Here is a 23,678-nt window from a genome sequence, read left to right on the forward strand (position 1 = left end):
GTCCACATGGAATTGCGGCTTGTCGTGAACGTAATCTTCCGGTTGAGAACTTCATTTCCAAGTTCTATTCAACCGAGTATTTGAGGGCAACCTACGCAGATGTACACCATCCTCATGGCGACATTTCGAGTTGGGTTATCCCCCCCGAGGTGGAGAATATCGTAGTTCTTCCGCCTGAACACGCAGCGCGTGCCGCCGGTAGGCCGAAAAAGAGAAGAATACCCTCTCAAGGAGAGGAAGTTAGGAGGCGCAAGTGTGCGCGATGTGGAGTACTCGGCCACAACCGTCAAACATGCAGTAGTGCTACTCCATTGTCTACGGATTAGTTATAGCTTTATGTATTGTATTAATTATACTTTCTTCAGACTACTTTTGTTAGAGAGAATGTCTTTGTTTAAGAATCTCTTTGTTTAATTATACTTTGTTTAGAGTACTTTTGTATTGTTGACATTGACGTCAATTGTTGACGTAAATAGTTGAAATTGATGTCAACTGTTGACGTTAATTGTTGACATTGACGTCAATTGTTGACATCAATGTCAACAGTTGACGTCAACAATTGACATCAATGTCAACAAACAGAAAGGTAATAAATCGCAGATGTCAACAGTTGACGTAAATTGTTGACACCAATGTCAACAATTGACGTAAAAACCATTAAAAAGAGAAATACAGATTGATAATTGAAATATTGTTGATATTCATTAAACATGATATCATAAAATAAAGAGAAATGAAAAGTTTGAGAAGTTTCCTAATTATCATCTATTGTTAACATTGCTTCCTAATTTACCAAAAGATTAAGATAATAGTACTACGTGAACAACATTTTTTCCTAATTTACCAAAAGATTAAGATAATAGTACTACGTGAACAACATTTTTTCCTAATTTTCATCCATCTCCATGTCCGATCCAACATGGGTCGCCAACTTCACTGCCCCATGCCTGTATAAGTCGATCGTGAGCTGTTGTCGGTGCATGTTCATATGTTCTTGTTTGACCCCAAGCAGATCTATGCCGTGACTCATAAACTCCATAGCCTTGACGACAAACATGCCACAATCACCACTGTTTTGAACAATTTTGCGATTAGACAATTTGTTCATCATATAAATACGGTATTATTAAATAATAGTTATATATGTACCCATTGCTCTGTTGTGGCATGGTGAGCGACGTGGATACTGTGAACGGGGCTGAGCTCGTGTCTTCAATACTCATACGATCAAACGCGTCAATAGAGCACAGGACTAGTGGGAGGAATTCTGCAATTTGTTGGACGTGGCATGTCACCATTTTGTTATGAGGCTTGTTGCTTGACATAGAATCATAGATTGTAATGGACCGTTCTCGAATCGATACAACCAGAAGCAACCAGTGCGTCCTATCCTTGAAACAACAGGGCAAATAGACGTGATCGACGTCTACCCAGGGCCAAGAGTGTGTCAAGGACTTGTTGGTCGCGGTTATGTAATCATAGATCCGAGACTGCCTTGACCAATTAAACTTGTCCTTGTCTTTGCATTTCATCCAAGCGTCATACCCAAGGAGGCAATAGGTGACAAAGAAAGCCGGCATAATTGTTAACGACTTTTGCAATTTCCCAGTCATTCTCTTCTTCCGGAGGTAGTAAGAGATGATATCAACATGCTGTCACAAAACATTGATGTCAACAGTTGACGTCAATTGTTGACATCTGTGTCAACAAACAGAAAGAAATCGCAGATGTCAACAGTTGACGTCAACTGTTGACACAGATGTCAACAATTGACGTCAACTGTTGACATTGATGTCAACATTTGACGTCAACTGTTGACATTGATGTCAACAGTTGACGTCAATTGTTGACATCTGTGTCAACAAACAGAAAGATAATAAATCGCAGATGTCAACAGTTGACGTCAATTGTTGACACCTATGTCAACAGTTGACGTCAATTGTTGACACCAATGTCTAGACTTCAAAACCATTAAAAAACAACAGTAGAGTTGAATTGTTGTACCTGATCGCTAAGCCATTCTTCTTCGGTCCAGAGGTTACGGAAAAATGTCTTTGATCTAATTTCAACTTCTGTGAAATTCCATCCCCATGGCAATTTATCTTCCAGTGCCTCGTACCAACGTTGTTCATCATCTTTCTTCTTCAACAATCCAAACTTCAGCCATGTCTCCATTACAGTGATGTCCTCAAGATTTGATGGAGTAAAAGGAGGAGTCAATGGATTTTTGAATGGACGCGAAATTCCTTTCGTAAACTTCGCGAACGGCCTCGGAATGGGTGTAGGAGTGTACCTATCCGGCGGTCGAGTGATTCTCACAGGTCTTTGCGGTGAATCGTCTATGTTAATCGGAATCATCTTCCATGAATCCCGATTTTCCTTATCCTTTGCGGCATTTAACACGTCCTCCATTTCCTCGCGGGTTCGTCCCTCAGGAACCGAGCCTACATAGATAACTTGACTATCATCATACATCTCATCTTCAAACTGCTCACAATCTAATTCTAGAAGGCGGGCTCTCGATTGGGACTCTGTTAGTTCTTGACTTGATTCTAACTGGCTGTCTTTGATCAACCCTGAATTTAAAAAGATGAATGTCAACAATTGACATCAACTGTGGACATCAATGTCAACAATTGACGTCAACAATTGATGTCAACTGTTGACGTCAATTGTTGACATTGATGAACATAGATAGACCACAAACCACAAACCAAAAACTTCATAAAAGACAAACCAGAAACTTTTCATCAAACACAAACCAAAAACTTCATAAAAGACAAACAAAAAACTTTTCATAAAACACAAACCAAACTCGACTCTTCAACCAATAATACCTTCTTGAGTCTCTTGTGTATCTCTTATGTCATCTCCTATGCTGACAACCGGCTCAACATCTCCATCTTCTTCTTTGTCTTTTTTTCTCTTTTCAGCCTCTTCCTCATCACCGTCTTTCTCGGTCGAATCTTCTGGATCCTGTAGCTCTTCAGGTTGTGCATCTTGGACAGCTCCCGGTATCCTCTTGGCCAGCTCCATCAACTTTTCATTCACACATCTAGTGAATTCTTTGAAGCTCTGTTCCATCTCCGTCTTGAACGCCGCAAACTCTGTCCTTATATGGGTGACAGAGGCTTCAACGGCCATCAACCGAGCCTATGTTAAAAGTAGACGTAAGCCAATGTTTTCTATTGACATCAACTGTTGACATCAACCGAGCCTATGTTAAAGAGTAAATCATGTATGAAAGATTTACAAACCTCAGAGTTTTCTCCGATGCCGGACGTATGTGTTGTATACGGAGTGGATGTGCCTCCACTTGATTCCACCGGTGCCTGTCAAAATTAATGTCAACAAAGGTTAGGCAACTCTCATAAATCACAGATGTCAACAGTTGACGTCAACTGCTGACATCATTGTCAACAAACAGAAATGTCATAAATCACAGATATCAACAGTTGACATCAATTGTTGACATTGATGTCAACAATTGACGTCAACTGTTGACATTAATGTCAACAATCAGAAATGCCATAAATCACATATGTCAACAGTTGACGTCAATTGTTGACATTGATGTCAACAATTCGTCAATTGTTGACATTGATGTCAACAATTGATGTCAACTGTTGACATTGATGTCAACGGTTGACGTCAACTGTTGACATCTGTGATTTATGACATTTCTGTTTGTTGACAATGATGTCAACAGTTGACGTCAACTGTTGACATCGATATCAACGATTGACGTCAACTGTTGACATTGATGTCAACGATTGACGTCAACTGTTGACATCAATGTCAACGATTGACGTTAAAACCGTAAAAAAACACATAATCAAGATTAATCGATTACCTTCTGTTTCAGCTTCGGTTGGCTCGGCTTCTTCATTGTCTTCAAGCTAACCTCTTCTCCTCCCATTGGCTTGAACACAAAGTTCTCAGATTGCCACGAAATGGTTGAGAACGTGTTGTCAACGACATGAGTCGTTGATTTCCACCGACGCATGAGAGGTACAGCGGTATCAGACAATCTCTCGCAATACGAGAGTGTCGAGAACACGGGCATGGTTTCGTACGCCCAAATTTGAAGTGGGTACATGAAAGAAGGAAGGTTTATCTTCGCCTTGGAATCCTTCTTCTCCACATTTTTCACGTACTTACGGCAGTTTTCAACGAAGAACTTCCAAACCACATTGCCCCACGGGTACGAGTTAAACTGGTCCAAGTCCTCTACCAATTTAACGTACGACCAATCTCGAATGGTCGTACCCAAAGGGGCACCAAGAAGTACGTTGAAGAGAAAATGAAGCAGCAAGAGCTTGACTCGCTTCTCATGCGGCCACCCTTGCGATTCCACCAATTTTGTTGTAAGCACGACGCGACTGTTGGTCGTCCCCTTGGAGAACAATTCACTGAACAGTCCACCTTCGGCCGGCTCGGTATAATCCAAGGCTGGGACGTCCCCATGGCGCAGCCCTAAGATAGAACAAAAATCCTCTCTTGTGAACGCCCGCGGTTCTCCCCCGAGCTCAATAAAGAGAGTATCTTCCCTCTCTTCTTCACCGACAAAGTAACCGACCCTCATCAATAAATGGTTAATTATCTTAGAGGATCGGGTGACCTTCGGGACGTCCAGAAATTGGCCAAAACAAGAGTTGCTGAACATAGCCTTCACTTCTGGACCCATAGCCGCTGATTTATCGAACGTCTCCAACGTCCCATAAAAACTGATATTATGATCAACCACATTTGATTCACAAATGTACCTCCTCCACCCCTGAATACCGAGCACAATTTCACACAATTTCAAACACAATTTCAACCAATTTCAAACACAATTTCACACAATTTCAAACACAATTTCCGAGCACAATTTCACACAAATTCCGAGCACAATTTCACACACTTTCAAACACAATTTCCGACCATAATCAAAGATTTTGTAACACATCAATTCACTACCACACCAGAATTCATTCACTACCCAACAGAATTAATTCACTACCCAAAACCAATAAATCTAAGAGATCTAAACCGGTGAGTTTACCTGGTCCGTATCAGAGGTGGGTTTCAGGCCACGGCGGGGCTTCTTCGTAGCCTTCTTCGAGTTCAACTTGGGCGAAGCACTCGTTTTCCTTTTCCGGGCCGGAGAAGTGTTTGGCGTGGTCGCTCCGGACGCCTCCGGTTGTTTGAGCCCTATCATCCTAGGACTCTTTCGCGTTGTGGGTTCGAAAATAGGATTGGGTGGGTCAGACATGGCGACTTGAGGAATTGGTCGAGTGAAATCGAGTTCGGGCAAGGGTTTCGGTCGCGATTGTGGGTGAGTTTGAATAAGAGAGAGAGAGTGAGTGAGACTGGTCGCGATTGTGGGTGAGTTTGAATAAGAGAGAGAGAGAGAGAGAGAGAGAGAGAGAGAGAGAGTGAGTGAGTGAGAGGCGATTCAGGGAGAGAGAGTCGCGAGGTCTGGGTGAGTTCGAATGAGAGAGAGAGAAATAGGCGATTCAGGGTGAGAGAGAGAGGCGATTCTGGCTGGGTGAGTTCGAATGAGAGAGAGAGAGAGAGAGAGTAAATGGTAAATGGTTTACACGGTTAGGGAGAGAGAGAGATATAAATAATTATGAATAAAAAAGAGATAAAAAATAGAAATTTTATTTTGTAATGATATTAAATGAGGTTGGTGTGAAATTGAAAGAAAAAATAAAGTTGAGGGTAAATTTGGTTTTTCACTTTTGAGGAAGTTGTATTTTTGGCCAAAGTTATAGTTTGGTGGATTTTTGGAAAAAAGTATTGAAATGGTTGTAGTTTGAGCAATTTCTCTTGACAAAAAGTATTTTCTACTCAAAGTAAAGCAAGCATCTGTTTTTTATTTTTAATACTTTGAAAGTATTAAAAATAAAAAAAAACAGATGCTTGCTTGCTTTACTTTGAGTAGGCATGGCTATCTGAACACTTTAATGCGGAATAATGGAAGGTGATGATTGATGTATTAAGGCCATTCATAATTGGGGAAATTTCACAAATATCTCGTTAAAGATTATGGTGATTCTTAGAATATTTCAAACTTTCAAATATTCTATCAATATCTCTTGTTGAATTGATTAGAGAAATAGCCAACTTAAACGTTTGATATTGCTAAATAGCCAACGTTTAATAAATCTTAGGTAAATAGCTAACGTCTACCAATATATTGATTTTTATTGCAAAATGAACAAATATTTACATTATTATGTACAACTATTTACCACTATTTACAGACGACGCAAAACTCACAAATGGAGGCGAAAATAAAATCTCACGAACGACGGCGAGGAGAACGATCCCAACAAAACTTAAAACTATTTACAGATGACGCAAAACTCACGAACGGACGGGAAAATGAAATCTCACGAACGACGTCGGTGAAGAGCACGAACCCATTAGATCTGGAAGATGCAGAGAATTGCAGCGCACAGATCGGAGATGAAGGTTTGCTCTGTCACCTGGCTAGTTCGACGCTCGGAAAAAGTGGCCGCCGAGTCCGTTCTTCGCGTCGAGGAAGCCTTTTGCAAGAGAAGCGATGCTGGAGATTGTCACAATGGAACACCCAAGTCCGAAAGAAGAGATGTGGATCTGAAAGACACGAGAACTTGCTACGCAAATCAGAGACAAAGGCTGGCTCGTCGGGAAAAATGGTTGCCACCAACTAGTTCGTCGTTCGGAAAAAATGACCGCCGAGTGGTCTTTCACGTCGAGGAAGCCTCCTGCAAGAGAGGAGGCGCTGGAGATCGTCATCGACGGAGAGGGGACGAGGACGATTGTTTTCTTGTTTTTTTTCTTTAAAATTATATGAGCTCAAATCGGTTATACGTGGGGTAATGGATTTGTTCAGTTAATGCTCTTGATTTGCGCAATATTTATTGATTGATTAAGGTTTTTTTTTATGGTAAAATTGCGTTTGTGAATAAAATACAGTGGCTATTTACTTAAGATTTACGAAACGGTGGCTATTTAACAATGTCAAACGTGTTAATTGACTATTTTGCTAATTAATTGTTTTTAATTTTAGCTGATTTTATGTTATTTTGTATAAAGCTGTAACTAAAAAAATTGAATGAAATCGTAAACAATAGAAAAAAAAATTCAAATCTAAAACTATAAACAACAAAGAAAAATTGTGATATAATTAAATATTCTTATGATAAGAAATTAAGAATAAAAAAATAAAATAACAACCATTTTTTTATTATTATTAAAATGAGGTAGCCTGGATAATTTTTCCTTCGAATAATTGCTATGTGTAAGAAAAATATTTAGCGAAAGTGACTAGTTATTGAAAAGGTATTTACATTTTACATATGAGATTTTCTTTGGGTATTTCAGTTTCTACGTAAAACTTAATCTAACTAAGTTTATATCTGTCAAATGTCAAAAATCTTAAATATAAGTGTTTTTATCCTATTTTATTGAGAAATTGCTCAAAGTACCTCCATATCAATAACTTTTTCCAAAAATCCACCAAAGTATAATTTTGGCCAAAAATACAAGTTGCCCACTTGTGAAAAACCAATTATACCCTCCACCTTAAATTTTCTTTCAATCTCACACATACTCTCTCATAACTCATTTAATATCATCATTTAATCTATTCTGAATTAAACTTGTTTATTTATCTCTCTCTCTCTCTCTCTCTCTCTCTCTCTCTCTCTCTCTCTCTCTCTTTCTCTTTCTCTCTCGTCAGAAGAAAAAAACTCAAAGCTTGCCAAAGTTGAGCTGCCCAAACCCTAGATTTGAGCTCACCCAATCCTTGCCAAAGTTGAGCTGACCCAAACCCTTGGATTTGAGCTCCGACACACTCAAGGAAGCACGACCAAAGCTCGTAGATCCGGTCACGACGAAGACCGTAGCTCCGACCAAGCACGTAGCTCCGATCCTCGCCGAAGGTTAGTTTTGTTTTTTTTTTTATCAAACTTTTCTTTCGTTTTTGTGTATGTTTATTCTGGGTATGTTTAAATTTGGGGCAAAAATAAGGTTTCCGTGATTCTGGGTAATTTTTGAAGTTGTTTAGCGAAGTTCGTAAGTTTCGCAGATGTCAACAGTTGACGTCAACAATTGACGTCAACAGTTGACATCAATTGTTGACATCTTATGTCAACAGTTGATGTCATCTGTTGACATATATTGTTGATGTATAATGTCAACAGTTGACATCAACTGTTGACGTCAACTGTTGACATCTGATGTCAACAATTACTAACTTTGGATTTCTTCTTGATTTGTACAGTGATAGCGGAAATTTATTTATTATTCAAGAAAAGTGGTACTTTGGTTGAACCTAGTCGGTATCATGAGAAAAGATCTTTCGGAATTATGATGTCGTCCGAAGTGAACTTCGCTAGCTTTGTTCAATACCCTTACGCCATCGAATCCCCTTATGCCATCAATACTCGAGGAGGGGTGTGATTCGGTTTCAACTCATGAATCGTCAATTCGTGCTACATTAGGATTGGATGACTACTTTTTTATACTTTGTTCAGACTACTTTTTTTTTTAATTTATTATGCTTTGTTCATATTACTTTTGTTTAAGAGTCTATTTGTTTAATTCATTATGCGTTTTGTTCAAACTACTTTTGTTAAAGAGAATCTCTTTTGTGCAGACTACTTGTTGACCTCAATTGTTGACGTTGATGTCAACAATTGACGTCAATTGTTGACATTGATATCAACAGTTGACGTCAATTGTTGACATCAACGTCAACAATTGACGTCAATTGTTGACATCAATGTCAACAGCATCAATGTCAACAATTGACGTCAACTGTTGATATCAATGTCAATAGTTGACGTCAATTGTTGACATCAATGTCAATAAACAGAGAGCTCATAAATCACATATGTCAACAATTGACGTCAACTGTTGACATTGATGTCAACAATTGACGTCAAAACCATTAAAAAACAACTACATATTGATAATTGATATATTGTTGATATTCATTAAACATGCTATCAAAAGCATACCAAAAGATTAAAATATGAGTAGTACGTGAACAACATTGCTATCAAAAGCATACCAAAAGATTAAGATAAGAGTAGTACATGAAACACATTGCTATCTATTGTTTACATTGTTTCTTGATTGTCATAAATCTCCATGTCCGATCCAACATGGGTCGCTAACTTCACTGCCCCGTGCCGATATAAGTCGATCGTGAACTTTTCGTCACCACTGCGTACAAATCAAGAAGAAATCCAAAGTTAGTAATTGTTGAATCAGATGTCAACAGTTGATATCAACAGTTGACGTCAACAGTTGATGTCAACCGTTGACGTCAATAGTTGAAGTCAAATCAAGAAGAAATCCAAAGTTAGTAATTGTTGACATCAGATGTCAACAGTTGATGTCAACAGTTGATTAAGATGTCAACAATTGATGTCAACTGTTGACGTCAATTGTTGACGTCAACTGTTGACATCTGCGAAACTTACGAACTTCGCTAGACAACTTCAAAAATTACCCAGAATCACGAAAACCTTATTTTTGCCCCAAATTTAAACATACCCAGAATAAACATACACAAAAACGAAAGAAAAGTTTGATAAAACAAAAAACAAAACTAACCTTCGGCGAGGATCGGAGCTACGTGCTTGGTCGGAGCTACGGTCTTCGTCGTGACCGGATCTACGAGCTTTGGTCGTGCTTCCTTGAGCGTGTCGGAGCTCAAATCCAAGGGTTTGGGTCAGCTCAACTTTGGCAAGGATTGGGTGAGCTCAAATCTAGGGTTTGAGCAGCTCAACTTTGGCAAGCTTTGAGCTTTTTTCTTCTGACGAGAGAGAAAGAGAAAGAGAGAGAGAGAGAGAGAGAGAGAGAGAGAGAGAGAGAGAGATAAATAAACAAGTTTAATTCAGAATGGATTAAATGATGATATTAAATGAGTTATGAGAGGGTAGGTGTGAAATTGAAAGAAAATTTAAGGTGGAGGGTATATTTGGTTTTTCACAAGTGGGCAACTTGTATTTTTGGCCAAAATTATACTTTGGTGGATTTTTGGAAAAAGTTATTGATATGGTGGTACTTTGAGCAATTTCTCTATTTTATTTTATAAAAACACCCATAGACGCTTAATATTCAATTTTAAGTTATCACTCAATTCTTATTTATGTCGCAAGTACATCAAACACGAACTTAGGTCATTTGTTCTCAAATAGTATAGTATCTCCTATCTTGTCCCCCAATAGGACTTCGACACCTCATCAACCAGCCCTCAACTATTGAAAATTGCAACTTTTACCCTAATTTTTTTTTTATAAAAGTTTATAATTTTAGCCCAAATTTATATAGTTTTTCTAAATTTGTCCCTCTTGAACTTTTTTTTTTCAAATTTACACCTCCTCATTGAAATTCCTAGCTCCGCCACTGTCATCAACCCTTTTTAATTTTCTTAGCAGCGTTTCTTCTCTTTTTATCCAAAATAAATGCCATACATGTTCTTCTATTCTCGTCGTCCTTGCCTCACCGGAAAGTGGTTTCCGGCTCCTCGTCACTTCGTCAATCAGCCTTCGCGTTCTTCGTGTTCTTTGCGTTCTTTGTGTTTTTCGTGTTCTTTGCGTTCTTCGTGTTCTTCGTTTTCTCTTCGTTCCCTTCTATTGGTCTTGATTCCTTCTTCTCTTCTCTCTTCCTTTGTCTTTTTATTTTTCTTCGTCTTTACCGATCTTTTGAGTGCTTTGAGAGCTTCTGTGAGTTTTTGTTCTCTTGAAAATTCTCCCTTTCTTGGTGAAAAATAAGGGGGGTATTTATAGGTTTTTGAGTGTGTAAAGCCATGGACACTTGGCATTCATGGGAACCTCTGGTTTTGTGGGTTTTACCGGAGGTATCCTCCGGTTTTGTGGGTTCTATCGGAGGAGTCCTCCGGTTTTGGTGATATTACCGGAGGAGTCCTCTGGTTTTATGGGTTCTACCGGAGGGATCCTTTGGTTTTGGAGACTTTACCGGAGGGGTCCTCCGGTTTTGTGGGTTCTACCAGAGGGATCCTCAGGATTTGTGAGTTTTACCGGAGGGATCCTCCGGTTTCAGGTCCTTTGGTGAAAAGGGTATTCTGGTTTTATATCGTTTTTGCATTCGGATTGTCGTTTTTTCCATATAAAAAACGACGCCATAACATCAACCCCCCCAAGTTTTATATGCGACTTGTCGTGCGTGAAACTATTTTTTTCGGTACCTTTTGAACATTCTGGTGAGCTTGGATGTGTAAGCTTCCCTTTCGTAGATTTTTTCGAATTTTCGCTCACTATTTTTTTTCTTTTACTCGGGGATGTTTTCCGAATTTTGTATTTCACTTTTTTTTAACTTCAAAAATAATATAAGAGGCTTTGGACTCTAAACGGGCGTCCCAGGTTCGAATCCAACCTAATAAATTTTCCCTTTTTTTTTTGCTTGTCAGGCGTGACCAAAGCAACACATTCCCTTGATTTGCTGCCAGGGGCATAGTGACTAAAACCACCCACTTTGATTTGATGCCAAGTGACTAAAGCCACCTATTCCTTTAGTTTGTTGATTTATTCACGTGAGAAGATATTTCTTTTCTTTTTGTTGTTGGAGTTCTTCTCAGCAAGTCTTCATCATCTTTTTTTTTTTGCCGTGTGGTTGTGTGTGTGTTAGGTACTTAGGATGGGCAAGAGATATTTTCCATTTTCTCCGGGATTGACTTATCTTCATTTCCATCTCTTTCTATATATTTTTTTTTCAATCTCCAACCTCTTTATTTTGAATTTCAAAGTATTCATTTCTGCTTTTCTCTCCTTCTTTCGCTGCTAGACACAATGACTAACAATCTTTACCACTTGATTCTCTATTTCCCCAATAACAAAAGAGGTGGGTTTCTATCTGGTTTTTACCTCATCCTTTTTTCATTGCTCTTCCAATTCTTCGTGTGTGCCCTTTTTTGTCTTTTCTATCATGAGTCTACTTTTCTCAATATTAATGAGCAACACCAACCAGCCCACGAATGGTGGTGGACCACCATCGTCTCCTAATTTAAATGTCATGTATGATGAGCTGGGAATTTGGTCATTATCCTCCCAAATCTTTCATTTGGACGATATACCCAACCTTTTAGAAGACAGCGACGTAATTATCTCTCTCCCACACTCGGACATCGACTTTGGGGATTATTTTGGCGATGCGCTTCTTTCCTCTTCGTCCGGGATGGCTGTGGAGATGGGCGACGGCGAGTTCGAGCTCATATCTTCGATTCTCTGAGGGGTGGAACCCATCGTTGAAGCGTTGGAGTCAAGCGTCGAGGCGGCCACCGACGGAGGCGAACAGAGCGGGAAGTCCACGTCGATCGAAAGTTTGGTGGTGGCGATTGGCGGGGGTCGGAACTCGTTGGAGCTGTCCGGCGGGGTGAGCATGGAGGGGATGGTCAACGGAGACCACATCGTCCCGACAGAGGCAATTGTTGGAGAGGCATCCATGCTTGCAGCAACCGGTTGGGAAAATGGTTCGCCGAGCTCTTTTGGCAGGTCGATAGACTCGACGAGGTCCTCCAGTGGAGAGAAACTCTTGTACTCGCAGGGTAGCGAGGAGATGATCTCGCAAAGCCCCTCCGGCGGAGAGTTCGACGTGAAGGGGGGATCCGACGGGAAGCTCCGCTTGACCGGTGCCTTGGACGGTGTGGTCATCTTAATGGACGCCTCAAACGATTGTCTCAGCCTTGCAAGGGAGATTTCGACAACCGTGGGTGATGGGGCATCCCTGGTTGGCCCTTTGAACCCAGTTGCCCGTGGTGATGGCGGTTCGGGTCTGTGGGTCTCGAACGTTGGTGGAGAAAGCTGTAACCTTGGTTCGTTTGCAATCTGGGAGACCAGTGGCTCGGGTTTCGAGCCGGAATCTGTGAGTGGTATAGGAGTTTTAGTCTCAGGCGCCGGCAACGTTCTTGGAAGTGCCATCGTGTTGCGGGGCAGCGGCTCAGGCGCGGGGGAGCCGCCCAAACGAAAGAAATTCATCGGCCCGAGGCCGAAGCCCGGTAAATTTTCTAGCCTTGACGTTCCGTGTCTAATGACGAAGGAAAGAATGGAGTATTTCGTCCGGGAGTTTCAAATCCCGAGTGATGTTTCCGTACAATTGCCTGCGCCTTGTGATGTTGCAAGCAAGCCTCCTCCGGGTTACACTACGTCCATGTCGAGAGTCTCCGAAACGGCCTTCGTTTTCCACTCCATCCCTTTGTTCTCGCTCTTTTTGAGAGGGTTCACTTGGTGCTTGGCCAATTGAATTCAAAGAGCTATTGGGGTATAGTCGCTTATTACGTGCTTTGGTTCGAAGAGAAAGGGAAAGACCTTTCCGTTGACGAGTTCTTTTCCGCACGTTGCATGAGCCCAAACGTTCGGACGTCGGGGTCGTGTATCGTTCGTCACCGGAGGTCGAGGCTGCTCGAGGAGTTCTCCAACAAAGATCGGGGTTTGGGCGGACGACTATTTTTACGTTTGCTCTCCGGGACTTGGGAGTATTCCGCTTCGTTTTGTTGACGTGGCAGAAATCCCGAAACCTTACGGGCCTTCTAAAGAGTTCGAATCTTTCATAGATTCTCGTATTTACGCCGAGCTTGTCGCATCTCAGTATCGAGATACGAGTGTTTGGGAAAGGGTCGGGTGGTTCCATTACCGTCCAGCCGGCGAGATCCCAGCCGTTCTACCGCGGCGTTGGTTATTTCGCGATCTCGTTGTCGAGGTTGTCGATGAGCTACCTCAAGAGTTTTCGGATCTTTTGATTCCCTTGTCTCCTTTGACGGAGATTGGTCGTGGTGGTATTTGTCTTATCGCGCATCCTCTTTTGCGGGCGCGGTTCTCTTTTTTTTTTATTATTATTAGTGTTTTTTTTAGGTATAGTGGTGGAGAGAACTCGTGGTGCTTGCGAGCGTGGGGTCTCTGCTATGAGATCACTTCCGGTTCCGTTCTCCGGTTTGAGGGGGTCGACACCTTCTGTGGGCGCAAGGCTTCCTTCTCAGCCTCATGGGTTCGACCCGTCTTCTCGTGCCGGCAAGGCCCTTGCCTCGTTCTTGAAGGTATCGGGTGCTAGCTCGAAGAGGCCTAGGGATGAAAAGGCTCCATTGTCTGCACCAATTCGTGGCGGCACTTCGAATAAGTATAGGTAAACTCTTCTCACGTCGCCCATCGTAGTGACATCCTCTTCTCAGGAGGTGCTCCCTTTGGCCGCCAAGGCCATTGCTTGCATCGGGGTGGCTTTACTGTCGGAGGTGACCAGAATAGATCATATGTGTGGTGAAGTTCTTTTATTCTCGTCGTCATTGCCTCACCGGAAAGTGGTTTCCGGCTCCTCATCACTTCATCAATCAGCCTTCGCGTTCTTCATGTTCTTCGCGTTCTTTGTGTTTTTCGTGTTCTTTGCGTTCTTCGTCTTCTCTTCGTTCCCTTCTATTGGTCTTGATTCCTTCTTCTCTTCTCTCTTCCTTTGTCTTTTTATTTTTCTTTGTCTTTACCAATCTTTTGAGTGCTTTAAGAGCTTCTGTGAGTTTTTGTTCTCTTGAAAATTCTCCCTTTCTTGGTGAAAAATAAGGGGGGTATTTATAGGATTTTGAGTGTGTAAAGCCATGGACACTTGGCATTCATGGGAACCTCTGGTTTTGTGGGTTTTACCAGAGGTATCTCCGGTTTTGTGGGTTCTACCGGATGAGTCCTCCGGTTTTGGTGATATTACCGGAGGAGTCCTCCGGTTTTATGGGTTTTACCGAAGGGATCCTCTAGTTTTGGGGACTAGACCGGAGGGGTCCTCCGGTTTTGTGGGTTCTACCAGAGGGATCCTCAGGATTTGTGAGTTTTATCGGAGGGATCCTCCGGTTTCAGGTCCCTTGGTGAAAAGGGTATTCTGGTTTTATGTCATTTTTGCATTTGGATTGTCGTTTTTTCCATACCAAAAAACGACGCCATAACAGGGACAGTGGCCTCCATTGGAATTTTGGAAAGAAAAAAAATTGTACTTATATTTAGCCAAAAATCGGAGTCAATTGAATAAATCGGATTTCATATCAATATAAAAGTGGACTTATTTTGTGGCACACACCCAATATAAAAATCTATGTCATTAATGATATTTACCTTTTTTGTTATTTTTTTTGTCTCTTTTGCAGACTTGAATTCACGAATTCCAAAAAGGTGATAACTTTATTTTTTATTTATTACATCTACTGATTTGTACTTTGTTGATAGAGATATGCTTCTTTTTTTTTTAAAAGAAGGTTGTACTTCATTATATGGGTGTGGTCATTGGCAAAAAAAACTCAAAGGTAATTTATGCCTTATTTTTATATTCAAAATATATAAAGACACTTTATTTGATATGTAGGCTTTGGCCACTAAAAAATCTTTTGTAGTTTTTTTTTTTTTTTTTAATAAATTGTGTTATTTGTATTATATATATCATGAACGTTAGATGAAGATTTTGGTATTATCACTACTGTATGCAAATTACAAAGCCCTTTGATTTTTTTTTTTTTTTTTTGCTTCCTTCTTTGATTTTTTTAGTTAAAATATTTTATTGATGTTCTTTCTCTTGTTAAATAGGTATGGATAAATATTTAAAAAGAAGATTAAACTCTCCGTTTCAAACAGAAAAAAAAATTATGATATTACATAATCAAGCAAAAAAGAATTTAATCCGAACGCTCTCAGGACCGATCCTGGAAAGAGAATACCAATATCAGATTATCATCCAAATCTACAAGACGATATTCGAAGAACTTATATGCTGAAAAGTCCTTGTCAGCCGAAGCTAGTTAAGTTTCTTGCTACAAAGTTTGGTGACAGAGAAAGGCGCTTTAATCATGCTTGGTATCACCAATATACTAATTGGTTGAAGTATAGCGTGGCCAAAGATGTAGCGTATTGTCTTTGTTGTTATTTATTCAAACAAAATAACAGGGATCAAGGAGGTGGAGATTATTTTGTTGGAGACGGATTCAGAAACTAGAAAAAAAAATGAGAGATTGGATATACATGTAGGAGACCATGGCAGTGGTCACAATCAGACGTGGACTAAGCTTGAAGCTCTACGAAAACAGAAGCAACATATTGAATATGCTTTCATCAATAAAATTAATCAAATGCAAAGCACTTATGCATCACGGTTGACTGCCACAACTGATTGTGTTCGATTTAATCTACGAATGTCTTGCTTTTCGTGGTGATGATGAAATAGAAAACTTAAAAAAATTAAGTATTTTCTTGAACTTTTTAAGTTTTTGGAGAATCATAATAGTGATATTGATAAATTTGTTCTTAAGAATGCTATGAAGAATGATAAAATGACTGCACCAAGTATTCAGAAGGAAATTGTTAATGCGATTGATGTGGAAACTCTTAATTCCATCTTGAGAGATATAGGTGATGGATTTACTTCCATTCTAGTTGATGAATCTCGCGATGTCTCAATGAAAGAGCAAATGGTTGTTGTTTTACGCTATGTCGATAAAAGTGATTCTATAATTGAACGTTTCATTGGTCTAGAACATGTTGCTACTACAATAGCTATATCTCTAAAAGATGCAATCAAAGGATTATTTTCTAGACATGGATTGAGCATTTCTAGATTGCGGGGCCAAGGATACGATGGAGCTAGTAATATGCAGGAAGAGTTCAATGGCTTAAAAGAACTTATTTTGAAAGAAAATACGTGTGCTTTTTTACATTCATTGTTTTGCTCACCAACTCCAACTTGCTCTTATAGCGGTAGCAAAAAAAACATATTGAAGTTGCAAGTCTTTTCCTTTCCATTGCTAGGTATTGTCAACATTGCTAGCACTTCATCTAAACAGTGCGATGTTCTTCATCAACTGCATACAATCAAGATTTTTGAGGCTATCGATAATGGTGAGATTTGTAGCAGAAAACGATTAAATCAGGAGACCATGTTGAAACGTACTTCAAATATACGTTGGAGCTCACATTATGATTCCTTAATCAGTTTGATCACCATGTTCTCATCTACCCAATCGAATGAGAGATCAACTGATGAATGATAATTTAATTGTGTACATAAAAAAAATATGTTTTTGTTAGGATTGACAATGAGACAATTATAGATGATTTCAAGACATAAAAAGTCGGCGTATACAATTGTAGTTTTTGATATTTTATTATTTAATGAAGCTTTTTTTTATTGTATTTTTCTTGTTTTGTCTATCAACCTATTATAATTTTTTTGTGCCCCCACTCGATTAAAGTTCAGGATCCATAAGTGAGTGAAACAACAACGAATGACTCGCCAAGGCGCGTTCGGTGATATTGGAGCAACGACGGTGGTTGAGAGAGGAAAAATTACGACTTTCGATGGGTGTTTTCTTACAGCTGATCGACAACTAAGAATAATGCGCGTGTGTTTTATTTATTGGGCTCTCTAGATATATATATAGGCATATAAAAACTCAAGTTTTGTCATATAGCCAACTTTTTATAATTTTTTAGTAAATAGTCATGAAATTTTATTAACAAAATAAAAAAAAACGTTAATAATTATAAATAAATCATCAGACTCTAAAGGCATAAATGAAATATTAAAAATATTCAAATAATGATATATTAGCATAACAGTTATTTATTTAAAATTTACAAAAATATTGGCTAAATCTCAAAATTTTGATGAGTTGGTTGGTTATAAATTTATTATTTATTTGGGATACAAAAGAAAAGTAACGGAGGTAAAATCGTTAAAGTTAAAAATAAAGGCTAATGAGGTGTCAACATATAATTTGGGGACTGGTAAGAGCATCTTTAATGGTAAGCTAATGTCAAATTAGCTTACCATGCCACATAAGTCATAGCAAAATACAACTTATTTAAGCTAAATCATCCACAATGGTAAGCTAATTTCTCCTCTTGCTTAAATTTATCCTACTTGTCAATTGCTATTTTTGTTTATTTTTTATTCAATTTTCACTTGTCAAAACTATAATTTTTTTATTAAAAGTTGTATAATTCAATTTATTAGACCAAATGAAGAACATGTAATTTTTTTTAAGAAAATAATTTGACTATATTATACTAACAATATATTAATTATATATATACAAAAAAAAATTGTGTCAACAAATAATTCACAGAAAAAATATTACTCAAATATTGGTAATTAAAAATTTATAAATTTAAGTAAAATAATAAATTTAACAACACAACACATATAATCTTATTATTAAAAAGATGATACAATACTAACCAATATCACAAATAAGAAGAAGAAAAATAGCATGACAAAATTTAAATAAATAAATTTTCTCAAAAAAAAAAAAATTAAATAAACAATGAATAGATGTGCTCTCAATAATTTAAATGGGTCCCATGTATTTGGCTTAAGCAAGTAGCTCTATAAAGCTAATTTATCTAGCCAATCACATAGCTAAATTGCAAAATAATGGTTAAGCAAATAGCTTAACATTTCTCCTAATTGCAAGCAAGTCTTTCAAGAAGTTGCTAAGCCATTAAAGATGCTCTAAGAGACTATTTCTTCTGCCTCTATTTCTTTCCGTAGATATTCAACGCTAAAAAATAAAACGACATAATGTTTATGCTTTTGTTAGATTTTTAAAGCTGTCGTTAGCGCTACACTTTTGGGTTTGTGGTTTCGGATACCTGGTAGTAAAGTGAAGCGGAAGAAAGGGAGGCACAGAGAGAGAGAGAGAGAAAGAGAGAGAGAGAGAATGAAGGTGGAATCAAAGCTTGTTTTCCTTTTCAGAGACTCGGAGGGATTTGGATCCGCCATTTTCGGCTCTCTCACTCCAAATCCACCCAACCCTGCTTCACTGTAAATCTTCTGATCCTTAACCATGAATTTTTAATTTATTTTATAATTTCATTAGAATTCATTTCTTACAGAGAAGAACGATTTGAGCTGTCGCTGGAGCGATATGGCATCAAAGATATCAAAGCTTCTGGAACAATCCATCACTTTGTTGAATATAAGGTGAGCTCATACTCTTGATTCCAAAAACCCGCCCAGAGAATGAAATTGGCTAGGCAAGTTATTTAATGAACAAAACCCCCTTAATTTATAGGTCAAAAGGATTATAAAAAGGAATTAAGGCCACCCCTTTCCCATTAATAAATTGTTGAATTACTGGAGACACTTGTATCTTTCTTTTCCTACTTCATTTTCTTTGGTCAATCTATGTATGTATGACTAAGATCTTCATGCACTTTGTCATGACTTTAAACCCATCAAATTAGGAGGTCTTTTGGGTAAAGAAAGAGCTTTCGGTTTTGAGGCTCCGTCTAAAAATCAATTTGGCAATGAGAAGAAGCAGAATAACTCATGACTCTTTTGATAACACGAAGGCTCTTTGAGCTCACTCGCGTTCACCCGATTTATAATATTTTTGGACTTGTGCTCCTTTGAGTTTGTTCTTTATTCCGTGTCAAGTATTGTGGGTTTCATCTCAAAAGAGAAGCTGGTTAGAGGGACTAGTTTGAAAAAAAATATCAGTGGGGCTGAAATGAAAATTTTCTGTGTAAACAAAAAAAAAAAAACAACAAAGCTTACTAAGTCCCTGTTATGACCTTATTAAACTTGTCAAGTCCGTTTATCTTTCTGATCTGGGATTTGTGATTATGCGGCAAATAAATCACCCGGTTTGTACTTGTACAGTTTGAGGAGCGAGGTGGTATTATTGCGTTTATCTTGAATCCTCGCACTTTTATGTTTCAGGTGTCTGTTTTGCTGATGCAAAACTACGAACCACCGGTGCTGGCATGTGCAGTGAATGAAGTCCTCGAGCAAATAGCCGGAGAAAATCAGTCCCCGTTGCCCGAGATCTTTGCCCCGTTTTTCGTCTCGTCTTCGAAGCTTAAGTGGGACGGAAAAACCTCGGGGAAAAAAAGCGACGGCGAGGCTCTAATTTACGGCGTTCAAGTTGGCCCGGGAACCGAAACAACAAAGGCATTGGCTTCCAAAACGGAGAGGCCGTCGCCCACAATCCAGATCCACCACGAGCCCTTGGCTTGCTTGCTTCACTTGGCGCGAGTCATAAACTTTCCGGGTTTCGTTCTCATCGGAGAAAGCGGTCGAAGAAAACATACCAACGAGGACGTAGAGGTGATTCTTATTATCATTATTGTCTATATCGATGTAGGTGACCTATATTTTTGGGATTGAACATTTTTTTTTTTTTGCATCACAGATACTCCATGAAATCGGAGATATTTTGGCTGGTGCTCTCGGTCTTGGCTTTTCGAAAGAGAGAATCCGGTGGGATCCAAAAGGGACGCCGAAGAACGCTGAAGAGCCGTGGCGAGCTCTGTATGGTTGAGATGGTGTAGATTTTTCAGCCGGAGATATTTTTGGTACTAAAAAAGAATTATTTTGATATTTGGGTGGGTTGATTTTGCAGCGGGGGTGGTGAACTTAATGTTGCGGTGACATATTAACGTTGATTTAGATGTTGAGGAAGTTGTGATTGATCAAAGGGAGATATGAGAACTGAAAGCCATGTCTATTTTATTTATGTGTATATATTGACGGAGAAAATTGCTTAGCAAAAACAAAGAGTCGTTTATGTCTGTTAACCTAAATTTTTAACTACCTTTAGCAGACACCTCATTCTAACCAAGTAAACAAAAAAAATCAAGCAAATATGTGCAAATTCTTGCTCTTTTTCATACACCTAGGCCATATCCGTGTGTGTGTCCTCTTTTAAATGATTTATTCATTTTAAAATATGAGAAGTGGATATTACAGGACTGAGGAAACACTTATAGAAAGCAACACATATTTTGGGAAGATTCACTGCTAATTGTAACATTACTGATTTTATTCTCTTAGGGCACGTTTGGTAGTAAAAATAAAATTGAATGGTAATCAGAATGATAATAGGAATGGCAATAGATATTCTTTTATTTTGTTTGTTATGCACTTTTAAAAGGTTAAAAACAGAATGGAATTAATTTATAAATTTACGTAACTACCCTCATCCCTATCAAAAACCCAAATCGTCATTGGGCGTGTTTGGCACAGTTTTTTAAGCCTGTTTTTGCTGTTAGCAAAAACCAAATTGCAATCTTACTGTTTGGTAAAACAGTTTTTAAAAAAAAATTCAAAAACGATTTTAAAAATTGTACATGAGTCACAAAAGCTAAGAATCTTAGCTTTTAGAAAAAACGTTTTTGTATCTGATATAAAATTACTTTAATATCCTCACGTGATTATCCATAGCACTGTTAAATATTTATTTTATGTCTATTTTAGTCTTTTTACTATAATATATTTATTTTACCAAACGTTAAATCTATTTTTGTTACCAGCAACAACTGTTTTATAAACAGTTTACCAAGCACATTGTCAGTTTTTGGAAAAAACAGTTTTTTTTCAAAAACTGAATCTAAAAACATTTTTTTTAAAAACAAAGCTGTGCCAAACGATGCCATTGTAGGAAGAGCCCCCATTAAAATGGGTTTGATAACATCTGTCCTATAAGTAACAATAGCAAAAAATAAAATAAAATTCATCACTTCATCTGAAAGCCACCATCACCATCGTTAGTTCAACCGCTCCGACAAAGTCCCCAACCAGCAAAAAACCAGCAAAAAAAAAGAGTTTTTTTTTTCTCTTACAGAGGTTGAAGGAGGTCATCTATGGCGGTTTAAAATAGGTCGTAATTGTTGGACGAGACCAACGATAAACCAAGATCGGGCAAGCTAATATCCCAAACAAGCCAAAACTGCAAAAAAAAATGTCGACGATGAACGGGGTGTTTAGTGTCTCACGGTGGTGTCGAGGACGAGAGTGGCGGCCGCGTAGACACAGGCGAGGCGGTGGCGGCGGCGGCGACTCAAGTTTCGCCGGAAACCTTGTTCGTTATTGCTACTGTGCGATTTTTATCCAGACACGATGTTTCTTTTTTTGTAATATTTTAAATATTTTTAAGATAATTGAAGGATAGTTTTGGTAAGATAAATGTTTAAAGAATGGGATGGTCCATTCTTCTGTTATTGAAAGGAATGAAAATGAAACAACGAGGATTCTATAGAATGATGATTATGTCAACAAAAAATGAACCAAACAAAGTAATATAATTTTTTTTGGAATGGATTCCATTCCATTCCTTCATTTTAGGGTGAGTTAGGTTGAAAGGAATGGGGGGTGGAGTGGAATCATCATTCTTTAAATTATGCTCATTCTGATGTTTGGTTTAAAATTAAAACAAGAATACTTATTCCAGAGTAATGATGATTCACTCATTTTAGAGGAATGAACATTCAATAGGGGTACCAGTTGAATCATAATTTCATTCCAACATATTTTTAAAAATCCCCAAAAAACCATTTAGTTTAAAACACGAGAAAAAAAAATCTGCATTAAACCTAAATCCCAAAAACCCAACTACACCAATCGCCTCCAAAGTCCGTCGCCGTCGTATGACGCCACCCTCCACCAACGCAATCCTTCATCATCATAGTCGTCGGAGCTACTTTGACGTTTACCATGTAGTTAACCCAACTACGCAAATCATCACCGAACTCCGTCGTCGCCGCCGTCGTCTGATGCGGTCCTATATCACCATACTCGCCGGAGCTGCTTTGACGTTCACCAGGTAGTAACCCGACGTCGCCAAACTCCGCCGCCGCTGCCATCGTCCTACGCGGCCCTTCATCACCATAATAGTCAATGTAATCGCCGGATCTACTTCGACGTTTACCATAGTTGTTAGTCTGAGACTTGGGTTTATGTGTGTGGTGATTTGAATTGCGTCTTGTTCTTCTATCAACCAATTTTTTAATTTTTTTTTATTTCATTTTCTTATTGTGTACTTGTAACCTGTATGTAGATAATAATATTATATTTTGTAAAAAGCAATTTAATTTCATTCCATTCTACTAATAACCAAAACATATTAGTATATATTCAATCACTCATTCTAATATAGTCACCAAACAAAATAATCAAGTTTGTATTTCCATTCCATTCCTTCTTTATTCCATTCTCATTGCCATTGTCATTCTCATTCTCATTACATCACTTCATACTACTTTCCTATTTAATATGAGCTTTATATAAAAAAAAAAATGTAATTTGAAGCTAATATTATAGCTAACTTTTCAAAAGCTGTTAAAGAGGGAGAAAATGACGTATTTGTAATAGAAATTTGATAAAAATAGGTGTAAAAACACCTTTACTTGAAATTCTAGATTCATTTTTATTAAAGTTAGAAAATACGTTTATTACTACACTATGAATTTTTTACGAGCATTTATCTCCTCCAAAAACATTGAAATTCGTTTATTACTGCACTATTGAAGTTTTATACAAATTTACTCGAGTTTTATTAGAACATTCAAGAATCAATTTTGAGCTAATTCGTGACGTATTGTTCAGTAAGAAATCATGAGTAAGTTGTTTTTATCTTATATATATATTTATACATTTATATATATATATATATATATATATATATATATTTGAATTAATTTGTACAACAAAGTATAAAAGAAGACCTGCTTTTATTTCTATTTTTCTTCCGTTCTTTACATTGTTCTTTATCGTGGTTGTGCACTTAAACATGGGCTTATGGAAGGAAGTGGAAATCCACTTCCATAGGAGACGGAATTCCGTGTTTGATTGGAATGAATTATTCCTTCTAGGGCACGTTTGGTAGTAAAAATAAAATGGAATAGTAATCAGAATGATAATAGGAATGACAATAG

At 38.3% G+C, this 23,678-nt stretch overlaps 2 protein-coding genes and 1 long non-coding RNA gene across 3 annotated transcripts; 1 reads left to right on the forward strand and 2 right to left on the reverse strand.

The window, feature by feature from the left end:
- Positions 1-886: 886 nt before the first annotated feature.
- On the reverse strand, positions 887-3,088 carry LOC149407376 (uncharacterized). The gene is made up of 4 exons (XM_089620025.1): positions 2,838-3,088; positions 2,005-2,576; positions 1,150-1,652; positions 887-1,070 (listed from the first exon to the last, which is right to left on the reverse strand). Exons 1-4 carry the CDS (start codon positions 3,082-3,084, stop codon positions 887-889), a joined length of 1,506 nt encoding a protein of 501 aa, XP_089476151.1. The 5' UTR covers positions 3,085-3,088.
- A 17-nt stretch (positions 3,089-3,105) lies between these two features.
- LOC149407377 (uncharacterized) lies at positions 3,106-3,981 on the reverse strand. The gene is made up of 3 exons (XR_016301785.1): positions 3,854-3,981; positions 3,258-3,332; positions 3,106-3,153 (listed from the first exon to the last, which is right to left on the reverse strand). It is a non-coding gene; the product is annotated as an uncharacterized LOC149407377 (long non-coding RNA).
- A 14,632-nt stretch (positions 3,982-18,613) lies between these two features.
- On the forward strand, positions 18,614-20,549 carry LOC149407378 (period circadian protein). Its single transcript, XM_089613227.1, has 4 exons — positions 18,614-18,786; positions 18,858-18,945; positions 19,687-20,073; positions 20,159-20,549. Exons 1-4 carry the CDS (start codon positions 18,683-18,685, stop codon positions 20,285-20,287), a joined length of 708 nt encoding a protein of 235 aa, XP_089469353.1. The 5' UTR covers positions 18,614-18,682; the 3' UTR covers positions 20,288-20,549.
- The last annotated feature ends 3,129 nt before the right edge of the window (positions 20,550-23,678 follow it).

This window comes from Urtica dioica, chromosome 1, assembly GCF_054948205.1.
Source record: "Urtica dioica subsp. dioica isolate 48M chromosome 1, U.dioica_male_clone48M_v1_H2, whole genome shotgun sequence".
Classification (NCBI taxonomy): Eukaryota; Viridiplantae; Streptophyta; class Magnoliopsida; order Rosales; family Urticaceae; genus Urtica; species Urtica dioica.

Excerpts from the sequence above, each read along its gene's own strand:
- LOC149407376 (XM_089620025.1), bottom strand. The coding sequence starts at position 3,084 with ATGGAACAGAGCTTCAAAGAATTCACTAGATGTGTGAATGAAAAGTTG. Across the intron at positions 1,653-2,004 it reads AAGAATGGCTTAGCGATCAG|CATGTTGATATCATCTCTTA; the intron begins GTACAACAATTC and ends GTTTTGTGACAG. Across the intron at positions 1,071-1,149 it reads ATGCCACAACAGAGCAATGG|TGGTGATTGTGGCATGTTTG; the intron begins GTACATATATAA and ends TGTTCAAAACAG.
- LOC149407378 (XM_089613227.1), top strand. The coding sequence starts at position 18,683 with ATGAAGGTGGAATCAAAGCTTGTTTTCCTTTTCAGAGACTCGGAGGGA. Across the intron at positions 18,787-18,857 it reads CCACCCAACCCTGCTTCACT|AGAAGAACGATTTGAGCTGT; the intron begins GTAAATCTTCTG and ends CATTTCTTACAG. Across the intron at positions 18,946-19,686 it reads ATCACTTTGTTGAATATAAG|GTGTCTGTTTTGCTGATGCA; the intron begins GTGAGCTCATAC and ends TTTATGTTTCAG.